Genomic DNA, 19,626 nt, shown 5'->3' with positions numbered 1-19,626 from the left:
TAATGACCCTTTCTGAGAAGAAATTCTTCCTAATGTCCAACCTGAACCTCCCTTGGCGAAGCTTGAGGCTGTGTCCTCTTGTCCTATCGCTAGTTGCCTGGGAGAAGAGGACGACTCCCACTCCGCTACAACCTCCCTTCAGGTAGTTGTAGACTGCAATAAGGCCACCTCTGAGCCTCCTCTTCTCCAGGCTAAACAACCCCAGCTCCCTCAGCCGCTCCTCATAGGTCAGACCCTCCAGACCCTTCACCAGCATAGTCCTTTTCATTTCCTGGTGGAAGGAACAGGCTTCCAGAGAAGCAGGCATTTGTCTGAAAGCAAGTGTCAAACATCACTTGGTCAGTCAGCATGCCGCGATCCCCTTCCCTCGCCCACCAGATGTGCTTGGGGGCAAGGACTCCAGCCAGAAGCACCCAATAGGTTTAGCTACGCTACCTTCCTTGTCCTGGGATAAGCCACTTATAACCACACAGTCAGGATGCTTTAAACAATGACCTCTTTGGTCATCTTGAATTAGGCCTTGTGTTGCATGAAAAGGAGAAATAGCCCTCATCCGCTCCTCTTTCTCTGCGGAGAGAAACTACTTTTAAACAGTGGATGCAAATCCTAGCTCTTGGCTTACCAAGCTAGTTCCTGTTTGGTGCTAACTCTGGGGCAGTGTGAGCAATAAAGAACAGCAGGGGAAGGTGTAACGCTCAGGCTCCTCCGAGGATGCCAGCTTTGCACCAACAATCTCTAACCGAGAAATAACCTGGAGCATAGGCATTATTTTTAGAAATATCATTTCTCACAATCAAGCTGGAAGAAGCAAATGCAGCAGAGAAACAGAAGGATGCAGAGACGGTAGGCAGTAATGAAACCATGACCTGTGGCAGTAGAGGAAACAAGGGCAACTTCTGCATGAGGATACTGAGCTGGGTATCCAAAGTGCAGCAGCAGCATGACTGCTCATCTCTGACACCACCACTTCATCACTGAGGCAGAGGGCTTTAAATCAGTCAAATCTCTAGTCAAATCAGAAATCCCTCCCAACTAAGACAAGCAGAAAAATCTACATATCACTGAAGTCTGAAGATATTTCCTTCCCTCAAGAGCAGGAGAATCCACTCACCTATGTAAGCACAAACACAAAGGGATGGTGCCCATCCCCTAAATACACACAAATAAAATAGTTATTCCCTCCTACCTCAAGCATTGATTTTGTGGTCTCTTAATTCCCAGCTCCTTACTTCTGTGACATTCAACTGATTCTTCCAAGAAGCTGCTTCAGCTAAAAGCTTCCTCCACCTGCCCCCAGGGCTGACTGTTCCCAGCCTCCCAAGCACAAGTCCCAAACACTTCCACCAGCTTACCTCCTCCCAAGCAGCCACGGTTCCCTGGCTGCAGCTGTGAGAAACAGAGGGGCTGAGCCTCGCTCACACAATTCACCTGTGTTGGGAAAGTGAGCCAAGGCCAGGAGTAAGAAGGGGCACAGCCAGCCAGCACAGCTCCACAAGAGGTATGGCTACAGCAGAGTTGAAGACTGCAGGGCAAAGGAAGCTGCTTCTACCCTGGAAGAGAAGGGAGAAAAGCAGGGCAGGCTGCAGCCAGCAGTACCGGCCACACTGCCAGAGCCAATTCTGCCCCCGTATCCCTGAGAGCCAGAGTTGCCATGTCACAAGTTTCACCTGGGAAGAAGCAGCTGGATCAGCTGCCAGTGTGCAGCGGGTGTACTCACAGCATGGGCAAGTCTTGCTCAGCTACAGGAGAAAAGGGGGTGGAAGTTTTCTTAATGACTAATTTCAGAAAGATTACCTTCTTTTTTCTAAAAAATCTTGCTTAAAAATGAATGGTGTAATCTTAAGTGTTTTTCTGGATCTGGACAGGATCTATCCTACCAGATAATGCATTGGATTTGGAGTATGAGCTTCTAGCAACGTTTTTTCATTCTGTGGAGTTGAACAGTTTTTGAAGGAGGAGGAAACTCAAATGTTTTCATATTTGAAAGCTGACAAGTTTTTTTTCAGTTTCTGATATAGATAGTATGAGAAAGAAGAGAGAAGGGATGGCCCTAAAAAGATTTGAAAGCAATGCAGTGAGTCTTAAGAAATGTAGTTTTCCTTAGACTCTTCTTATAAAACCTTTTCTTCAACGTCCCAACATAGTTGCTACTATGGGGAAAATGTGATTTTACTCCAAAATGGTGAGGCTTGACATGTTTTAGACTTAGGGGAAAAAATTATTTTATTTTACTCTCATTATTAGTTTACAATGTAAGCACCAATTTGATCTGTAACGCCCACTTTGACTCTGCCTCCCTTTCAGCATGCAGCCTGCCAGAGGATGCTCCTCTTACCACTACAGCCTCCACCACCCTGAGACCTGAAGGCTGATCCACTGACTGTAGAAAAGTTTGGGCTGGTGGTGCTAGGGCCCTCCTCTGTGTTTTGGCACCTTCCCCTTTATTTGAGCTGACCCAATGCAATTACCTCCCAGTCCCTTTCTAACTTTTCCCCACACCCCTTAGGGGGGCTCATACGCCTAGTGCTCCTCAACAAACAGGCTGAAGGAGAAGAAAACTCCAAACCACAAGTAGCACAGTGGGAAAAAAACACACACCTCTCTTTATAGATATGTGCTTTTTGTTAGCAAAAGCATCCTGCTACTTTACAGTACAGGTTTTGATTTACGTACCACCTCCTCAAGCTATACTTCATTTTATGCTTGCTTAAAAAAAAATAAGTGCCCAACTTTGTGACAAGGGCAGCTACAGAGCAACTCTTAGCATTCCTTTTCTTCCTCTCTGAACAGACAAGAGGAAATCAGACTGTGCTGAAGAGGGAACGACATTTTGGACACGACCCACCATTCATTCAACACCACTGGGTTATTACAGGGTCAACATTGCGTTGGTATTATGCTATTTATGCTTTATTGCATGCTATTATTGCCTTTTGCAAGCACCAGCCAAAGTTTCTCCTTCCTGTGAAAGTCAGCTTCTTCAAAGTAGGAGAGGAAGGGGAAGGATTTTGAAGTGTATTCCAAGTGGACATTATGCTTCCACATCATCCAATTTTAGGCTAATTCTTAAGCTGCCTCTTCCATTACAGGTGACTCAGCCAGGATCTCAGATACTTTGCATCATTCTCTGGAGGGCAATTTTTCTCCACTCACGACCTGGAGAGCCTAGAGGACCAGAGCCAGTGTAACCACCGAGGCCAAATGTGTTAAGTGCGGTGGTTTGAGGACCTGGCTGGTGCTTTCTTGCACACTTGGAAGCCTGGAACAGGGCAGGACCACTCTCCTGGAAATCACCAGTGTTGAGGCTGTAACTTGGGTGTTCAGGAGAGGAATTTAGCCTCGGACAAAACTTTTTCATGTTTTATTTTGGAGTATGGAAAAAGTAAATGCCTTCAAAAATGATTCTACAGCGGGAGCTTGGATTAGGAGCTTGACTTCACCTGCTGCACAGGCGTATCAGTGCCAGCACAAAGGGTGGGTTCCAGAATGTGAAAGTGAGTGTCCAGGCAAACAATTTTTACAGAAGAGAGATCTGACATTGGTTTTTACATTGAAATGCATGGACACTAATCAGAGAGTTCACAGTATAAACAGTATGCCTAAAGCCTGTGCCTTTGAAAATCTATTAACCATAGTCATGAATCTACATGTTCTTGATATACAGAACTGTGAATCATTTTATAGAGAATTAGATTCCTTCTAGTTTATACCAAACAAGAGATTTTGAAACCTTTTTAGGATTAGAGTAGAAACTCTCAACTAATAAAACCTGTATTTTGAATTAAATTTCGGTCCCACTGAGGACAAGGCAAAGTATAATTGAATTAGGGATTCATTTATAAAATCACAAATATTAGAGCTAAGTATCATGACAGCTGTAGGTGACTGCAAGAAAAATATGAACATTTAAAGGCATTCCTAGTAACCTCATAGGTTGTTGGAAGTCTGCCTCCTGTTTCAAAATACCCCTTTGCTTAAATCAGATGTTTCCTGCACTGTAGCTAGCACTGAAGACTTTTGAAAGTTTTGGTATTACATGTTGTAGTAAAGACTTGTAGTTTCTTTCTTGAATTTTCCAAATCCTCTCCACTTCCTTATGACCCACGTAACTCCCAGTCAGGTTTACGCTGCTATTTGCATTTTAGTTCAGGGCTTCTAGCATTCTGAACTTGGCTCAGCAAAGCACCAAAGGATACACATAACTTACGAAGATATGTCACCCTTTATATGACATTAGTTATTACTAGATTTAGGTATATTTTCTTGTATAATTATAGCAAATTTCACCTACAATCAATAATATTTTTTTCCACTACTAACAATATAACGAGATTAGATTATTATATATGCACATTATTCATGTGTGCAGTATGTGTGAACACACAGCAAATGCATTGTTAGTGTTCACACACATGCCTTGTAAGTTAATGCATACAAATATGCACATGCACAATAATCTAAATATAGCAGATGGCTTCACTGTCTATTGCCATGTCTAAAGCACTTATTTTGATTAAAACTTAGATTGAAGGCTATCAGCCACCCAAAACAATACATCCTTAAACTGCATCCCATTAAATCACTGATTGCTACTACTTAATAAATACACCCTTCCTTGAGATACTTCTTTTTGTACTTACATTTATTATCTAATCATTATTTTAATGTACCTTTGGGATAATCAATCAAAATACCCAAGCAACAATCCCTCCCCCTTATTTTCAAGTAATCAGAATACTTAAACATCTTTTCTGCTTCTGCACACGGGTTTATTTCGCTTTACTTTAGATGTGACTAAGCGGGGATTATATTTTCCTTATTTTCACCCATTTCTTTCTGGAAACTAACTTTATTTTGGCTCTGATATGTCAAAGCCCTGAAGCATTAGATAAAATTTAACGAAAACTGCAGTCGTATGGTATTTAAGCATGTGCTTTATTGCTTTGCTGAAATTAGGAGTTTCAGCAGGTGGGACATCTACAAGTTTGGGTAGTTTCCTCAAGCATTGCCAGTGAACAGATGAAACTCATGTTACTTGCTGAACATCAGCTGAACAGTATATACATGCTGATAATCCAGTCCCAATCTGAACGATGACACTAAAAACCAGTGGCCAGTTTAACTGTGCTGTTCTTCTTAGATTTATAGCTTAGATTTATAACTATGTAACAGCTAAATTGTCTTTCAGCCTATTTTCTTTCACAGTTCCAATACGAAAACTACCGAATCTGATTTTTTTTTAAAGTTCTAGTTTTGGGAGAAGCCTAACAGCTGCAAAATCACCAGGTTTATAAAGTCAGTCACCCAAAGATAGACTTAACATCAAACAGGCCTTAATATGAGACAAAACACAGGAATATGTCTATGCTAGTTCTCTTTAATAGCAAATTCTTTTTAAAAATAAACCCAAAACAAGAAAACAAGTCTTAAAAAACCCTCAGAACTGTTGCATATGAGCTTAATAAAATAACATTATATAAGCTTAACAAAATAATGTATTTCTTATGTAAAACTGAGTTAAGCCATCACACACAGCAAATCCAGACACGAAATCTATCAGCAAGACCATCTGTGTGCTTCTTGTTTAATTTCTACTTCAACATCAGAATTATTTGTTATGCGTAAACTAATTTCTCTATATAGAAGAACCTGGTACAAAATTCACATTGTCAGTGTTGTAAGGTGAATGATAAAATGGTTATATCTCTACTTCCAAAAAGTGTGATTTGCTACTCTGAAGAAATATATCTTGTCTTTCTTACAAGAAAACAGAGGGGAAAACATTTTAAAGGCTGAATAACACTCACAGGAATTTCATGTTCCCATGAAAGAAAATGATCGTAATTACACTTACCTAGAATTTAGTTTAAGCTTTTAAATTACTCTTACTGATATCTGTAAGTCTTTTAGGCATAGAAGACACCAAACATTTGGGGAAAAGGGAAGAAGTGACAGAAACTGTTGGTGGACAGAAGCTATAAATAGAAACCAAAGGGAGAAAAGTATCACCATACAAATCTCTCAGTTTCTTCTAAATATTGTTTCTAGATACAACATTTTGAGGCATATGTTCTCCAAATTAAGTATCTCCATCAGATATTTTTTGGGTGTTGATTTAACTTCAAACTTTTGAGGATGAAGAACATCTCAGAGGTTGTTCAAGTCTTAATCTGCAATAAGATAACAGCAAGCAGGGTCCTGTATTTGGTACACCGTTAACTTCTAGTGAAGAGCCTGTACATAGCAATGTCAATACAAGATTACTGTCATCTGGTGTGATTCAGCAACACATTTAAGCCCATGCTTACCGGTAACAATATGAGTTATTCAGCTTTAAGTGAGCAAAGATGCAGCATTAGCCATTTTCCTTGGTCAGCTTTGACAGAAGGTTCAGTGGGTAAGTTCCCCTAAGCTCCCTGAGGAGACAGAGCTGTCTTCTCTGCCTAGTTAAGAATTGTTTGAAGGCTTTTAATGCCACTGCATATATTATTCCAGTGCAGGATTAACTATAAAGGTACACAGAGGATTTTTCTGTGTCATTTTTCCTCACTAACACATACAGTGATTTTATTCATACTGTTGGGAGGGGGGAAGGTTGGTTGTTTTTTATTTCTGCTTAACTTTAAATGTCTTCTTAAATCCCAGTGAAATCAAAGATATTTGAGCATAGGCTTAATTGCTGTATCAAATAAAAGCAGCATACATACCTGCTTAAGAGCTTGTCTAAATTAGGAGCTTATTTTGAACTGATCACAAATGTAATATTCCCTCAGATCTTTGTCAGACAGTTCAAAAAAGGACACACGAATCATAGGCTATTCAGAGATGCCGCAGAGCAAACCGTTCTAACCCTGTTCCTGTGGTTTTTAACATCATGGGGTTTATACGTACATTGCCAATACTCAGAAACGTGCTGAAGGATCTCTACATATTTCTACTCCTTTGGAAAAATATATTTCATAGTTACTAGAAAAAGTGAATATATTTGTATGAGTTTCAGTCATGACAGGTGGTTCTTCACATTCCTCAAGCAGTGCTTCAATTTGTTCATAAATGTAATTTTTGTCTTAATTGCATGAAATCAACAACAATTACTTTTAATTTCTCATAGTAATAATTTACCAGCATTAATGATAAGGAAATCCACTATTTCTTTTGTATAATTAATGGAATTATGCTCAGGGCTGTATTTCTATGAACTAAAAATTATTCCCATTACTAACAGAGAAACAATAAGAGCAATAGGATTGGTGTCATTAAGAGAACTAATACTGTGGATCAATGCCTTATTCAGTAACGCAATTAAGCCACAGCCTATCAGGAGACAGCTTGCTCAAAAAGATGATGACACACTTCCAACCATTAAGGCTACATTAAGGATTGATAAATGCAGCAATTGTTGCTGACTTTTACAGAAAACTGGCAGGCTCTTCCTAACAAGTTTTGTATTAAAATAGCTCCATTGATAACAATGGTTTCATGGCAATTTCAGTCTGAATCCAGGCCTATTCATTTTTTTTCATCAATAAATTAAATTTCACATCGATTGAATTACAAATCCATCCAAACAACTTTTGAAACTGATCTGCTACATACTCTTTACTTTTTTTTCACTATGATAACAATTCACTGTTTAGTGAGTTGATGCAGGACAATCAACAAAACTTTGTGCTGTAAATGGGAACAAGCTGCAGTATTCTAGGCTGTCTACATACATTCATAGTGCTAAATAAGTGCTATTTATGAATGTGAAAACTAACGATTCTAATTAATATATTGAAAATCTACTGTGTAGTAACATTACAACTTACATCTCATTATAGTACACCATTTTTTGTGGGCATAAGTCCATTAAGTGAGCAACATATTCTAGTTATATCTTACTGTTATGCCTGGAAATCATATATATCATGTGGAATTTTAAAGAAAAAACTATGTATGTCCTCACTAAAAGTCAAAAATTGTTTCTCTTTTCTGAACAAGTCTGAAACAAAATTTTGACATCCAATTTGGGTGATTTTTTTTTCCCTTTTCTGGAACAGTGTAATTTTGGTGGTTATTATATTACTGCTAACCATTTTATACCACAGAATAGTTTATTTATTTCTAATACTACTATACAGTACTATTGTATTTACCCCCCTTATTTACTTCCTTATTTCTACTGGAAAAATCTCACCTTGTAAAAATAATTTGATATTCTTTTAGTAGCTATTAATGTTTGGTTTTTATATCATTCCATATGGCATTATCATCTCAAGACTCAATATGTGGGTACTCAACCTATCTTCCCATTATAAATTATCAATCAAAAAATAACATGCTTTATATATAAAGTATTATAATCTTTCATTTTCTGCTAGTTACATTTTGTCTATCTATGCAACTGCAGCATAGTCATTGCTCTGGTCATTCTTTTCACTTTCCTGTGGGCTGGTGATTGTCACCCTTGGATTTGTGGATTTTTTTTCAAGATGGTAATCAACCTAGAGAAAAAGGATAGATACTGTTAACTTTATCAGGTAACAAAGATTTCACTTCATTTCAATACAGTGTTAGCACTTCATACTAAAATTTCCACAAGGTATTCTTAACATAAAAATATGTTTTCCAAGAGTGATCACATTAACGTTTTTATTTACCTTACACTTATATACATTCCAAAGGAGAAAGCACTCAAATTAAGAGTTTCCCCCCCAGTTCTTTCATCAAACATTCAGTTACCCACATATCCATTTAAAGTGAACGCTCATTCACTTTCTCCACTTCCATAAATAACTTCAGCTTTTATAAAAACAAACAAAAAAATCAATATACCAAGCATAGAATGAATTTAGGGCCCAAGAAAATGTCACGTTACTCAGCTCTCTTAATTGAAAACTGTTCTTGTGCGTCATACAGAAATAGAAGAAAGCCCAGTTGCAAGGTGCAAGAAACCACTCCCAGTGTCATAAGAAGCAGAGGAAGAGTCTGGTTTTCAGCAGCCTACAGGCAGGGAAGATGCAGCAAGTTGTTCCGCTTCTGATGCTCAAGCATCCCACTCTTCCCAGATCTCGATTCTACCCATCAAACAAAACACTTAATTTCCCACATTCTGTTCACTGGTCAGTTCATGTGAGTCAGGGTAGTCCACTTAATTTTTCCAGGCTACATGCCTCCATCTAACCCAACAGCATGTTACCATGTCTCCTAAATTAATGGGATATTTGCTTTTAAACCAACTAAAGCCCCTTGTTCTGAGGATCTTGTTCATCTCCACTGTCTTTTCTAATTTCTAAGAAAAGGAGATGAAACTTCCACAAAGCAATGGCAACAGCGCTTTATGAAATGCAACTTCTGTGAAAGTCAACTCATAAAAATGATGAGGCACTGCGGTTTCATGAACACACCCTTCTGCTCTGTCCCAAAGGACAATGTAGTGTGGAAATATATAATGATTATGCTTTTCTGGGAATTGCATGAAATTTTTTTCCAAAATTCAGCATACTCAGGAAAGCAGGAGATGCAGATTCATCAAATAGCAAGAAACATCTGCTTTCTCAGTTGGAGGGCATATAATGTAATTACTGATGTAACCAATCTATACAGACAGAAAACAGCTTTTCCCACAAACTGAAGTTTTCATAAATGCTCTCAGGACCTTATCAGGAGTGAGCTACTTAGAGACTAGCTGAGAAGCCTAGGGCTGAGGTGAATGAGGAACAATAACAAATTGAAAGACAAACACTCACCTGGTTCTGACTGTCAGAATCTTCCTCTTTTATTTCTTCTTCAGGCTGAAGATCACCTTGGTAGTTCAAGTGCTCCATTCCTTCACCATTTTCTTCATTTTTCTTGCCATTTAAATTGATAAGTTCCTCTTCCTCTGCACGGTCATCATGCTCTATTTCTTCTGCTTCGTCTTCATAATTTCCATTTAATATCCTCTTGTTTTCTTCCACTTCAGTTCTTTCTTTAACAGTCACCCTACTTTCCTCTCCATTCACTTCTGGATATTCTTCCTTTCCTTTATATGCCTCCTCTCCCCTGTCATTTTCCTCTTCTGCATTTTCTTCTTCATCTACAGTTTCTGCTGGCCTCTGGTGAAAGGAAAAGCAGCAGCATTATGAGGCATTTTTAATCAGAATGCTCCACTTAGTTCTGAAATGTGATAGACATCAAAATCACAACTACATCATTACTAGGGAGCAAGTATGCTAATTCGAGGTTTGTCTACATGAACAGAAAATGATGCTCCTGCACTAACACTCTATAACGCACTCTCATTCTACATAAAAAAAGTGTTAGTGAGATTTAGATGTATTACACTGGGTTAATCCATTTGACCATACTCAAAACAACTGGAATGAGCTAGATTTAATTAAGACAGCAACAGCTATTGTTTCAGCTATTCCAGGTTCTCCGATGTTCTAGCATTTACTTGTTTATAAAATCCTGTCACAATAAAATATCATACATCACTAGCCCACAAACCGTTCCCCAAGAAGCATTTTACCTATGGACCAGGCCATGACATGCCAATCGGTCCTATTGTGCAGCGTCTTCTTTGTACCCACAGAAAAGTAGCAAGAGAGATGAGGAAGACCTCACTTCCATAATATCATTCCCCTTCCCAAACACTCCTTTAGGGGTTAGGATTTGTTTGACATTTAGCAAGTAATTTTTCCTACACAGAGTCAAACCAGCAAACAGGAGGATCAGGATCTTGTCTCGTATTGAAGAAGAGCAAGCAGAAACTCACTATAGATAAAGCTGCTAGCAGCATCACTTCATGACAACTTGTAAGACAGATGCACATCCTATCTAGTTTTCATCATTTGTCTTCCAGTTTCAGCTTTGAAGATTCACCTGACTATTTGGGGAACCAATGTCCCCACTGCCAAGATGACTTTTGTACTTGTGCTAAGGTTTGAAAGAAAATAAAGAGAAAAAAAATCCCACAGGAGTGACAGAGTGTCTGCCTCCCACACAGCCTCATAAGACTCTAAATCTAAAGCAAACAAGGTGAGAGCAATAGATTATCTCTTAATCAAAAGTGTTTGGAACTTTACTATCATTAGCAGCTCCTTTATGCAGGCAGCTATCTGCTACAGACCTACAAGTTATATCTTCTAAAAGCCTCTTTTCCTCACTAATACTAACATTTCAAAAGAATTCTCTCATCACCTTCAATATATGAGTAAAAGCCAGTTCAGCAATACCAATGATTGAAGCCTCTTGATGAAACACCTTGCTTTTGCTTTGATATTCAAGTAGTAGCATAAGACAACTTTATTATGCCAGTGCACAATACCACACTGACATAGCTTCAAAAAGGACAAGTTATTGCTTTGTAATAATCCACAGAATGACAAATTACTAGAAATATTACATGGTTACCAGACCAGATAAATAATGGCTCCATAAGTAATTTTTGAAGTACAGTAGTCTCTGTGTGTTTTTTATTCAAGCCTTCCTGAGTCACTTTCATCTGGTAACATCAAGCTGGCCTTATTACCACTAAAAAATTAAACAAGCCAAGTCTTTACAGACACCTTCAAAGAAGGCACGATCCAAAGCAAACTTGAGCCAACTTTGTTAACCTCCAGCACATAAAGATAGCAAAGAATATGTAGACCCTGTGCAAGGCTCTTTGCACAGGACTTAGCAGGGTTCATTGAAAGAGCTTTGAACTAGGTTTGAAGGGGGAAAGGGATAAAACTAGGCTCACTAGTATGGTGCACCCTCAGTAAGTTTGCAGGCGACACCAAGTTAGGTGGGAATGTTGATCTGATTGAGGGTAGGAAGGCTCTGCAGGGGGATCTGGACAGGCTGGATCGATGGGTTGAGGCCAGCTGTATGAGGTTCAACAAGGCCAAGTGCCAGGTCCTGCACTTGGGTCACAACAAACCCATGCAATGCTACAGGCTTGGGGAAGAGTGGCTGGAAAGCTGCCTGGTGGAAGAGGACCTGGGGGTGTTGGTCAATGACCGGCTGAATATGAGCCAGCAGTGTGCCCAGGTGGCCAAGGCGGCCAACAGCATCCTGGCTTGTATCAGAAATAGTGTGACCCACAGGACTAGGGAACTGATTGTCCCCCCGGACTTGGCACTGGTGAGGCCGCACCTTGAATACTGTGTTCCGTTTTGGGCTCCTCACTACAAGAAAGACACTGAGGCGCTCGAAAGAGTCCAAAGAAGGGCAACGAAGCTGGTGAAGCATCTGGAGAACAAGTCTTATGAGGAGTGGCTGAAGGAACGGGGGTTGTTTAGCCTGGAGAAAAGGAGGCTTACGGGAGACCTTATCGCTCTCTACAACTACCTGAAAGGAGGGTGTAGCAAGGCAGATATTGGTCTCTTCTCCCAAGTAACAAATGATAGGATGAGAGGAAACAGCCTCAAGTTGTGCCAGGGGAGGTTTACATTGGGTATCAGGAAAAATTTCTTCACCAAAAGGGTTGTCAAGCACTGGAACAGGCTGCCCAGGGCAGTGGTGGAGTCACCATCCCTGGAGGTATTTAAAAGACGAGTAGATGTGGTGCTTAGGGACATGGTTTAGTGGTGGACTTGGCTGTGCTCGGTTAACGGTTGGACTTGATGACCTTAAAGGTCTTTTCCAACCAAAACTATTTTATGATTCTATGATCCATAAATTCTCAGAAGTTACCTATCAGTCTTACACACGTGACCTACTAATTTATTTTCAGTCTGGTAAGGAAATAAGCAGCTCTGGATTCTGATCAGAAACAGGGGAGGGTGGGACAAATTAAATGCACCAGGCACTGCTAGCTAAAAGTCATTGCTTAATGACACCTGCTTGCTATGACATTACAAACACCAAATGAAGAGAGGGTAAGAAAAGAAAAGTAAGGCCAAGCTTTCTCAGTTAACTGCTGTATTCATCCAAGATATTATTAGTTCCAGCTTTTTGTTATTGCCTGACAGTGGGTACTATCGGAAGAGACTATCTGCCCTTGCCTGAACTGCTTTAGTATGGTGGCTCGTTTCAGACTGCAGAAGAAGGTGTGTAGACTTTACACCATGGTGTAAACATATGTATCCTAGTGCATATGCTTTTACTGGTTTCATTGCTGTGGAAGCAGTCTTTGGCATAGAAGCACAATGGACATTTGAGGGGCATTACCTTGCTACGGTGCTACGCTAGCTGGACTCATGAGACCTTATCTGTCTAAAATAGGTGTGGATGCAAATTTTTTAAGAGTTAAAACTGAGTAACATAGAAGATAAACACAGTGTATTGAACCATACGCAGAAACTCACTAGAAGCTCATATGGAACTGGCATGAAATAACATTCAAATTTCAACTGATTTAACTTGACCAGTCAAGCTCAATTGCCTGAAAGATAATAGTACACAACAAGATCAGTAAAACAAATCCCACCAGTGCAAGTATAATGTTTTTATAGTAACTGAAAATTTCAAGATAGCTGAGCGTATTACAACAGTTATTACAGTACTATAGACAAAAATAAAGTCATGTTTATAGCTAATAATTGAAAAGCAAAATGCGTTCTTCATTTAATCTCCTTTCAAGCTGCACTACATTAGAATGGGTATTTCAAACAAGTTAAAATCAACATTGATACAGAGAAAAAGACCTTCTGCAAGGTAATCTAAAATGCAGTATGGTTCCCACTGCATGCAGAGTCATAGGTAGGCTTTGAAATGTGAATATGACCACAGACGATGCATTTCAGAATGCACAGCAGACCTAAGACAGGACTGTAGGGAGGGAATTGAAGGGCAAAATCACCCACCAAATCAGACACTTCTCTTTACATAAAAAGTGAGATACTTTCTACTGAGGTCTCATTGATCTACTAGCTATGCATAAATTAGCATTTTCTATTTTAAGTGCAACTTCTTCACTGAGAAAGAGATGTACTTAGCAAAAGTTGGGTTTTTCGTATTTAGGGAAAGAGAATCTTTATATACATATATACACACAGTGAGGAAAATAGAAAAAGGGAGAAAACCAGAGTTTTTTATGATCCAAAGCCTGTAAATGCTGTACATGCTTAACTTTACCTTCTTGAACAGTTCCAGTGACTTCAGTGAACCTGAAATAGCGAGCTAAAGCCTACATTAAAGTGCTTGCTGGGTCAGGGTATAATTCAAAGTCAATGGGAACATTTTCATTGAATTCGATACACTCCAGCCATCACTCCACCTACAACTGTACAAAATGCCTATTATGTATACATCAAAATTACTGCAAATTGTGTTCTCTCAGTCAGGATAAATCAGGATGGGCGTACTGAAAGCGAAACAGGTATGCCGATTCAGACCTATACGTCCTTGCAGAAATTATCAGACTCATTTCTAGAAGTCGGCAATGATCTTGCATACTTAAGGAAAAGCAGTGACAGTTCACATCTTATTTTTTACCTTTCCATCAGTCATCTCCTAAATAACCAGAATATCCACAGTAAGAGCTTCCAATATATGGATTGCATTGGCTGGATAGCCAAGACAGATGTGGGACTCTGCTGCTCCTCTTTGCACCCGAGAAGTCAGAGTTTGGCTTTCAGCCAGTGTGTTGGCTCACAGGAATTCATACAAGTATATTACATTTGGGATTCCTGTAAAATCTCAGGGCCTCTCAAATCCAGAGAACCGGCTATATCTCCAGGCCTGAGTGGCTGAGGTCTCTCACCACTTTGTAACACAACTACATGAGCACCAATATTATCAACATGTTGACATGAGAGATTCCAGGATCACAACAGAAAACAAGGGCCACTTCAAAAATTCATGTTGAAAGCACCCAGCCAGTTGTAGCCCAGGGTAACTAAACATGTATACTTTAACGAACTACAGAATAAGTGTTCCTGTGTTACTATAGTCCTGTGTCCACATCACAAAAAACAGCAGCGTAACTTGAACCTGGTAGCAATAAAACTAGGACCGGGGAATCATGAGGTGATTACATTCTTATTCCTCGAGGTAATTTTCATGGAGAAGTAAGCGACTTCTAAGACAGAGGACTTTTCTGGTGACTGTGATGGATTATCCTCATTCCTCCTACAGTCAGAACTACTCATTAGTAAGGTTTGTAATTTTGCCTTTTGTATGGTTGTGAGAACATAGGAAGTAACCTTCTTTCTTGTATTGCTGGCTGCATCATTTAAGTGAAGATGATGCTTTCGCAGTTTCCCAGTTGAAAGTACAGTAGTTACAATAACTAGTCTTCAAACCGTTCCTTCCTGACTGTGAGCACAATTCTTTGCTTGTCATGGACTAGCAATAAAAAGACTCACTGACAAAAGAAAGGCATGTTTGACCAAAGGCACATAGAACAACTGAAGTCATTCTCAACTTCATGCTGGAAACATGGACCCAGCTTGCCTTCTGGAAACCTCCTGACTTACTAACAGGTTGATGAGGAACAGCGTGAATTTCATTTTACATTCAAGAAGTATGATTGCTTGATGGTATTTTTATCTCAGTAAAACCAGAGTCTTTAAAAAAGAAAGATGTGTTCTAATTACACTCATCATGCTATCATTCATTAAGGGCTACATACCAAATACCATCATCATTCAAAAGCAATAAGTCAGGAAATCTTCAGACATTGAAGCATTTGGCTTCTTTTCCTCTAGGGATGCTAATGTAACCTCTCAGAAGGTTTGTACATGACTGATACTAGAATATTGAAAAGTGCAGTATCACAAATCATTTAAGGCGGAAATTATTTTGTACCACTAATGTAAAACATAATTTTGCTTTGTTGAAGCCATTTGGAAATGTTTACTTGGCTAATGGTCACAACAGACAGACAATGAGGTAGACAACAAAAATCTTAATGGTCACAAATACCGGCATGAATACATCTCACAAATGCAGCATCAGGAACACTCAACTTTGATTGCACCAACAGGGGTGTTCTCCAGAACAGAGCTGCCCCTGCTCCTACCCAGTCAGGAATGCTTTGTAGCCACACTGCACAGATTCCAACAGCAAAACATTTTGTTCCCGAACCAGATAGGGTTGCTAAGTGACAGCAGCCCTCTTCTCTTCCACATCATTTACAAAACCCAGGCTCTTAAAAACAAGCGAATGGATAGTTAAGGGTGCATCAGTCTTACACTTCCCACATAGTAAGTGCAGTATTGTTCCTGAAGGCAAAAAAGTCTTTATCCCCACAATATTTAAACTCCAAGCTATTTATGAGTTGAATGCATTTTTGGTTTTTTTACAACAAATGCAGCACCTGAGTCCACAGTGTCTAGTTTTTCTTAAGATCATAGCACCCAGAAGTCTAACTGGAATGAATGGAAACTTGAAGTGTAGAACAAACAGCTTTTCAAACTCCATTCCTCAGTGTCATTGTGTGGTAACTGGAGGCGTGCACAATTCCTTAATCACCAGACAGCCATGGCAGAGAAGAAAACATCTGATCAGATGTTTTCTTTACTAAGATGTACCTAAGTCAACAATATTTTTCTCCATCTATTTCACTGACAATCATGTCTAGTTTTTCCATAACATTTTCCATGTGTACATTAAAATTTGCCTAAACTTCACACCCTACAATACAGTATGATCTGTTGAGCATCCCCGTAGACAATGAGAAGATCGATAAGCATTTAAAAACAAGCACTACTGAGGTTGCAAAAATATAGAAATTATTTTTTTTCCAGGAACACTCTTCTACAGTGAATGAAAAAATGCCCTTAAAAGTTAAGCAATTTGAGAAATTGTTTGCTCTAGGATTGCTAGATTTTTTCAAGACAGGTGCACAGAGAGAGAGGAAACTTTTTCAAAGTGATATCAACACTAGTTTTACAACAGGGCTGCATTTGTAGGCTTTACTCCAAAGAAGTGAAGGCCCTCCAACAGTTGGCCACATAGGCCTTCAAAGAAAAGAACACACCTTACTGCTATAGCTTCAGAAATCACAGTCATCCAATGCAGAAACCAAGGGAAGATCTCTCTTCTCATTCTGAGCTGCAAGGAACCAACCGGCATAAGATTCCCTGCCTCACACAGACAAACAGTAAAAAAATTAAGCGTAAATCAGTGAAGCCGAAAGAGGAACACACAGGGGAAAATCTTATCTGCTGGCTTGTCAGCACTCAAAATCCAGAAGGCTTAAATTACAGCTGCATCATTTGTAGCGAAATTTGAGCACAAAAAGTTCTGCATGTTCTTTCCCAATGCACTTTGAAATCCTTGCTGATGTAGTGCAAAATGTTTCCTCATGAAAAGTTCTAGCCTTTTTAATCAAGGAAATGTCTCTTCGAGCAGCCAGCCTGTTTTAATGTTGAATCAATGCAAACTTTAACATTTTGCCTTCAGCAATAGGTAAGATAAACATTTTGTTCTGTTCATTGAGGTGAATCTTGGGTCTCTAAAGCAAAATGTATACTGTATAATAAAAACTGCAAATGAAAGGTGCAAATTTTCTGCTACTGATGTTACACTCCAGCTACAGAGAAAGCACCTAGGGGACCTACACAACCTCACATCACATCACAGCCCAGGAAATGGGGAATAATGAGTGGCATCAGGACTGCATTCATCAGTGGACATGTCTGTAATAATGGAAAGCAAATGGCTAGTGAAAGAACCAAGACTGTGAACATCTACATAAAACCCCAGATGAGTGCCTGTTAGACAAATTAATCATCCAGTAATTTTTACAAATAAACACAGAAAGAGAGAGGGAGATGGGGATGATGAATCTGGAGGGGAAAAAAAAAAAAACAGATTCATTCTACATCACACATATCTTAATAGCCAGTATCATATATCCCACGGCAAAGTAGGCTGGCACAGCAACATGCCGGAACTCCTTGTAGGTATCATGCACTGGACAACTTTGTATCTCATAACTTTCATCCTTACCCCACCTCCCAAGGGCTCAACGTGGGAGAACAACCATGCTTATGGAGACGGATAAACCAATGCAAACTTGCAGAGTCATTTCACAGAATCACAGAATCACAGAATCACAGAATGTTAGGGATTGGAAGGGACCTCGAAAGATCATCTAGTCCAATCCCCCTGCCAGAGCAGGATTGCCTAGACCATATCACACAGGAATGCGTCCAGGCGGGTTTTGAATGTCTCCAGAGAAGGAGACTCCACAACCTCTCTGGGCAGCCTGTTCCAGTGTTCGGTCACCCTCACCGTAAAGAAGTTTTTCCTCATATTTATGCGGAACGTCCTGTGTTCCAGCTTGCACCCATTGCCCCTAATTCAATACTATTACTACCAACTGCTGCTTTTGTATTTCACAACTTATATAAAATTAAATAAAAAGTAGTAGTTTGTTCTGAAAGCTTTACAAGTTAGAAAATTTTCTATCTCAAAAAAGAGTTACATTGAATATATTTATATTATTATCAGCAAACTCACAGTAACACACTTCATTACCATTTCAAGTAAGAAACTTGTATTGTTTTCCTCCCTCCCTACCAAGAACTACAATAAAACAACCTTGTTCCCCTGCTATTTGCACAATCGATTCCATAGTCTGTCACCATTTCCCATGGATGTTGACACAGTGATATAAAACAACCAACCTGGAGTAAGTCTGCATGTCAAAAAAAGAAACTATCAATTTTGTACTTGGAAGCTGAAGTCTTGGTACAGAATATAGAACAGAAGGGTCTAGTTTGGTTTTAGGCAAAACACTGATTTTTCCTCCTTGATGTTCAATTACAACCGTCAGCTAGTCTGGAGTAAAGCAAATCCTGTCCTTTTAATGTGTTCTCAGCTGGCAGACAGCACTTTACAGAATAGGACATAAACGGGTGTCTAGCCAGTATTACACTAGGTTTAGTTAATGGCTAATCTGGCATTTGTTCAACTGTGTACTTCAAATGGCAAGACAGAGAAGGTGCATAAAAAGAAAAAAGACTAAGCTCTGTCTTCACCACCTCATTTGCGTGGCTGATGGAAACGATAGCATGTCAGAAGTGTCAGCACTCCAGTGAAAGCTGGCATGTAAATATTTATGCATTATGCAAGACAGTCAAACCCTGGCTGGCTGTCCTTTTCCATATTCCTAGCAATAACAGAAACTGCAGTTCAGATAAGAAAAAGCTGTAAAGGTTACATCACAGAATTTAAAACAATTTAAAACGGTCATTAATAAGAACCTGAACATGTAAAATGCTAAGTGCTTGCAAGGTCTGAGTAACCTCAGTTATCTGGGAATAAAAAGTACTCAGTGCTACTCAGAAGGACCTGGCTTCCTGCCAGATTACCTAGGAAACTATACATGAAGTTTTAAAATGAGAAATAAACCCTCGCTTGAGTTGCAATAAATTTGGGTGCTTTGTTTGGCTTTTCTGAAAATATGAAAATCAGATTATTAATAGTGTGCATGACTGATTTTTAAATTTTTTCCCCCTCTCAAACACATCTGCTTCCAGTTCCTCGTCCAGGTAGCAAAATCAGTTGGTAGCAACCGAAAAAATCTGAGGACAATGCATGGGCCTCTAAGAATGGTCCTTCTTAGAAACAGCAGCATAAAATAAAATTTAGAGATCCGGATTTTTTTTTTCAGATGGGTATGGTGCCATTCTTCAAAATGGCTACAGCAGCAGCTTCATATGTGGCTTTTGTTAATGTACAGATTGGTATAGCAGGCAGAAATTAAAACAAAGTATAAGC

At 39.4% G+C, this 19,626-nt stretch overlaps 1 protein-coding gene across 1 annotated transcript in view; it reads right to left on the bottom strand.

The window, feature by feature from the left end:
- Positions 1-7,285: 7,285 nt before the first annotated feature.
- Positions 7,286-19,626, bottom strand: part of DCDC2 (doublecortin domain containing 2) — a 72,195-nt gene continuing 59,854 nt past the window's right edge. The window contains exons 11-12 of the mRNA XM_068396463.1: positions 9,732-10,079; positions 7,286-8,486 (exon numbers count right to left, since the gene is read on the bottom strand). Coding sequence (XP_068252564.1) covers positions 8,379-8,486; positions 9,732-10,079 — 456 coding nt within the window. The 3' untranslated portion in view covers positions 7,286-8,378. The remainder of the gene's footprint in view (positions 8,487-9,731; positions 10,080-19,626) is intronic.

The sequence above is a fragment of the Nyctibius grandis genome, chromosome 3 (genome assembly GCF_013368605.1).
Source record: "Nyctibius grandis isolate bNycGra1 chromosome 3, bNycGra1.pri, whole genome shotgun sequence".
Lineage (NCBI taxonomy): Eukaryota > Metazoa > Chordata > Aves > Nyctibiiformes > Nyctibiidae > Nyctibius > Nyctibius grandis.
This window is presented reverse-complemented; position numbering and strand designations above follow the sequence as displayed.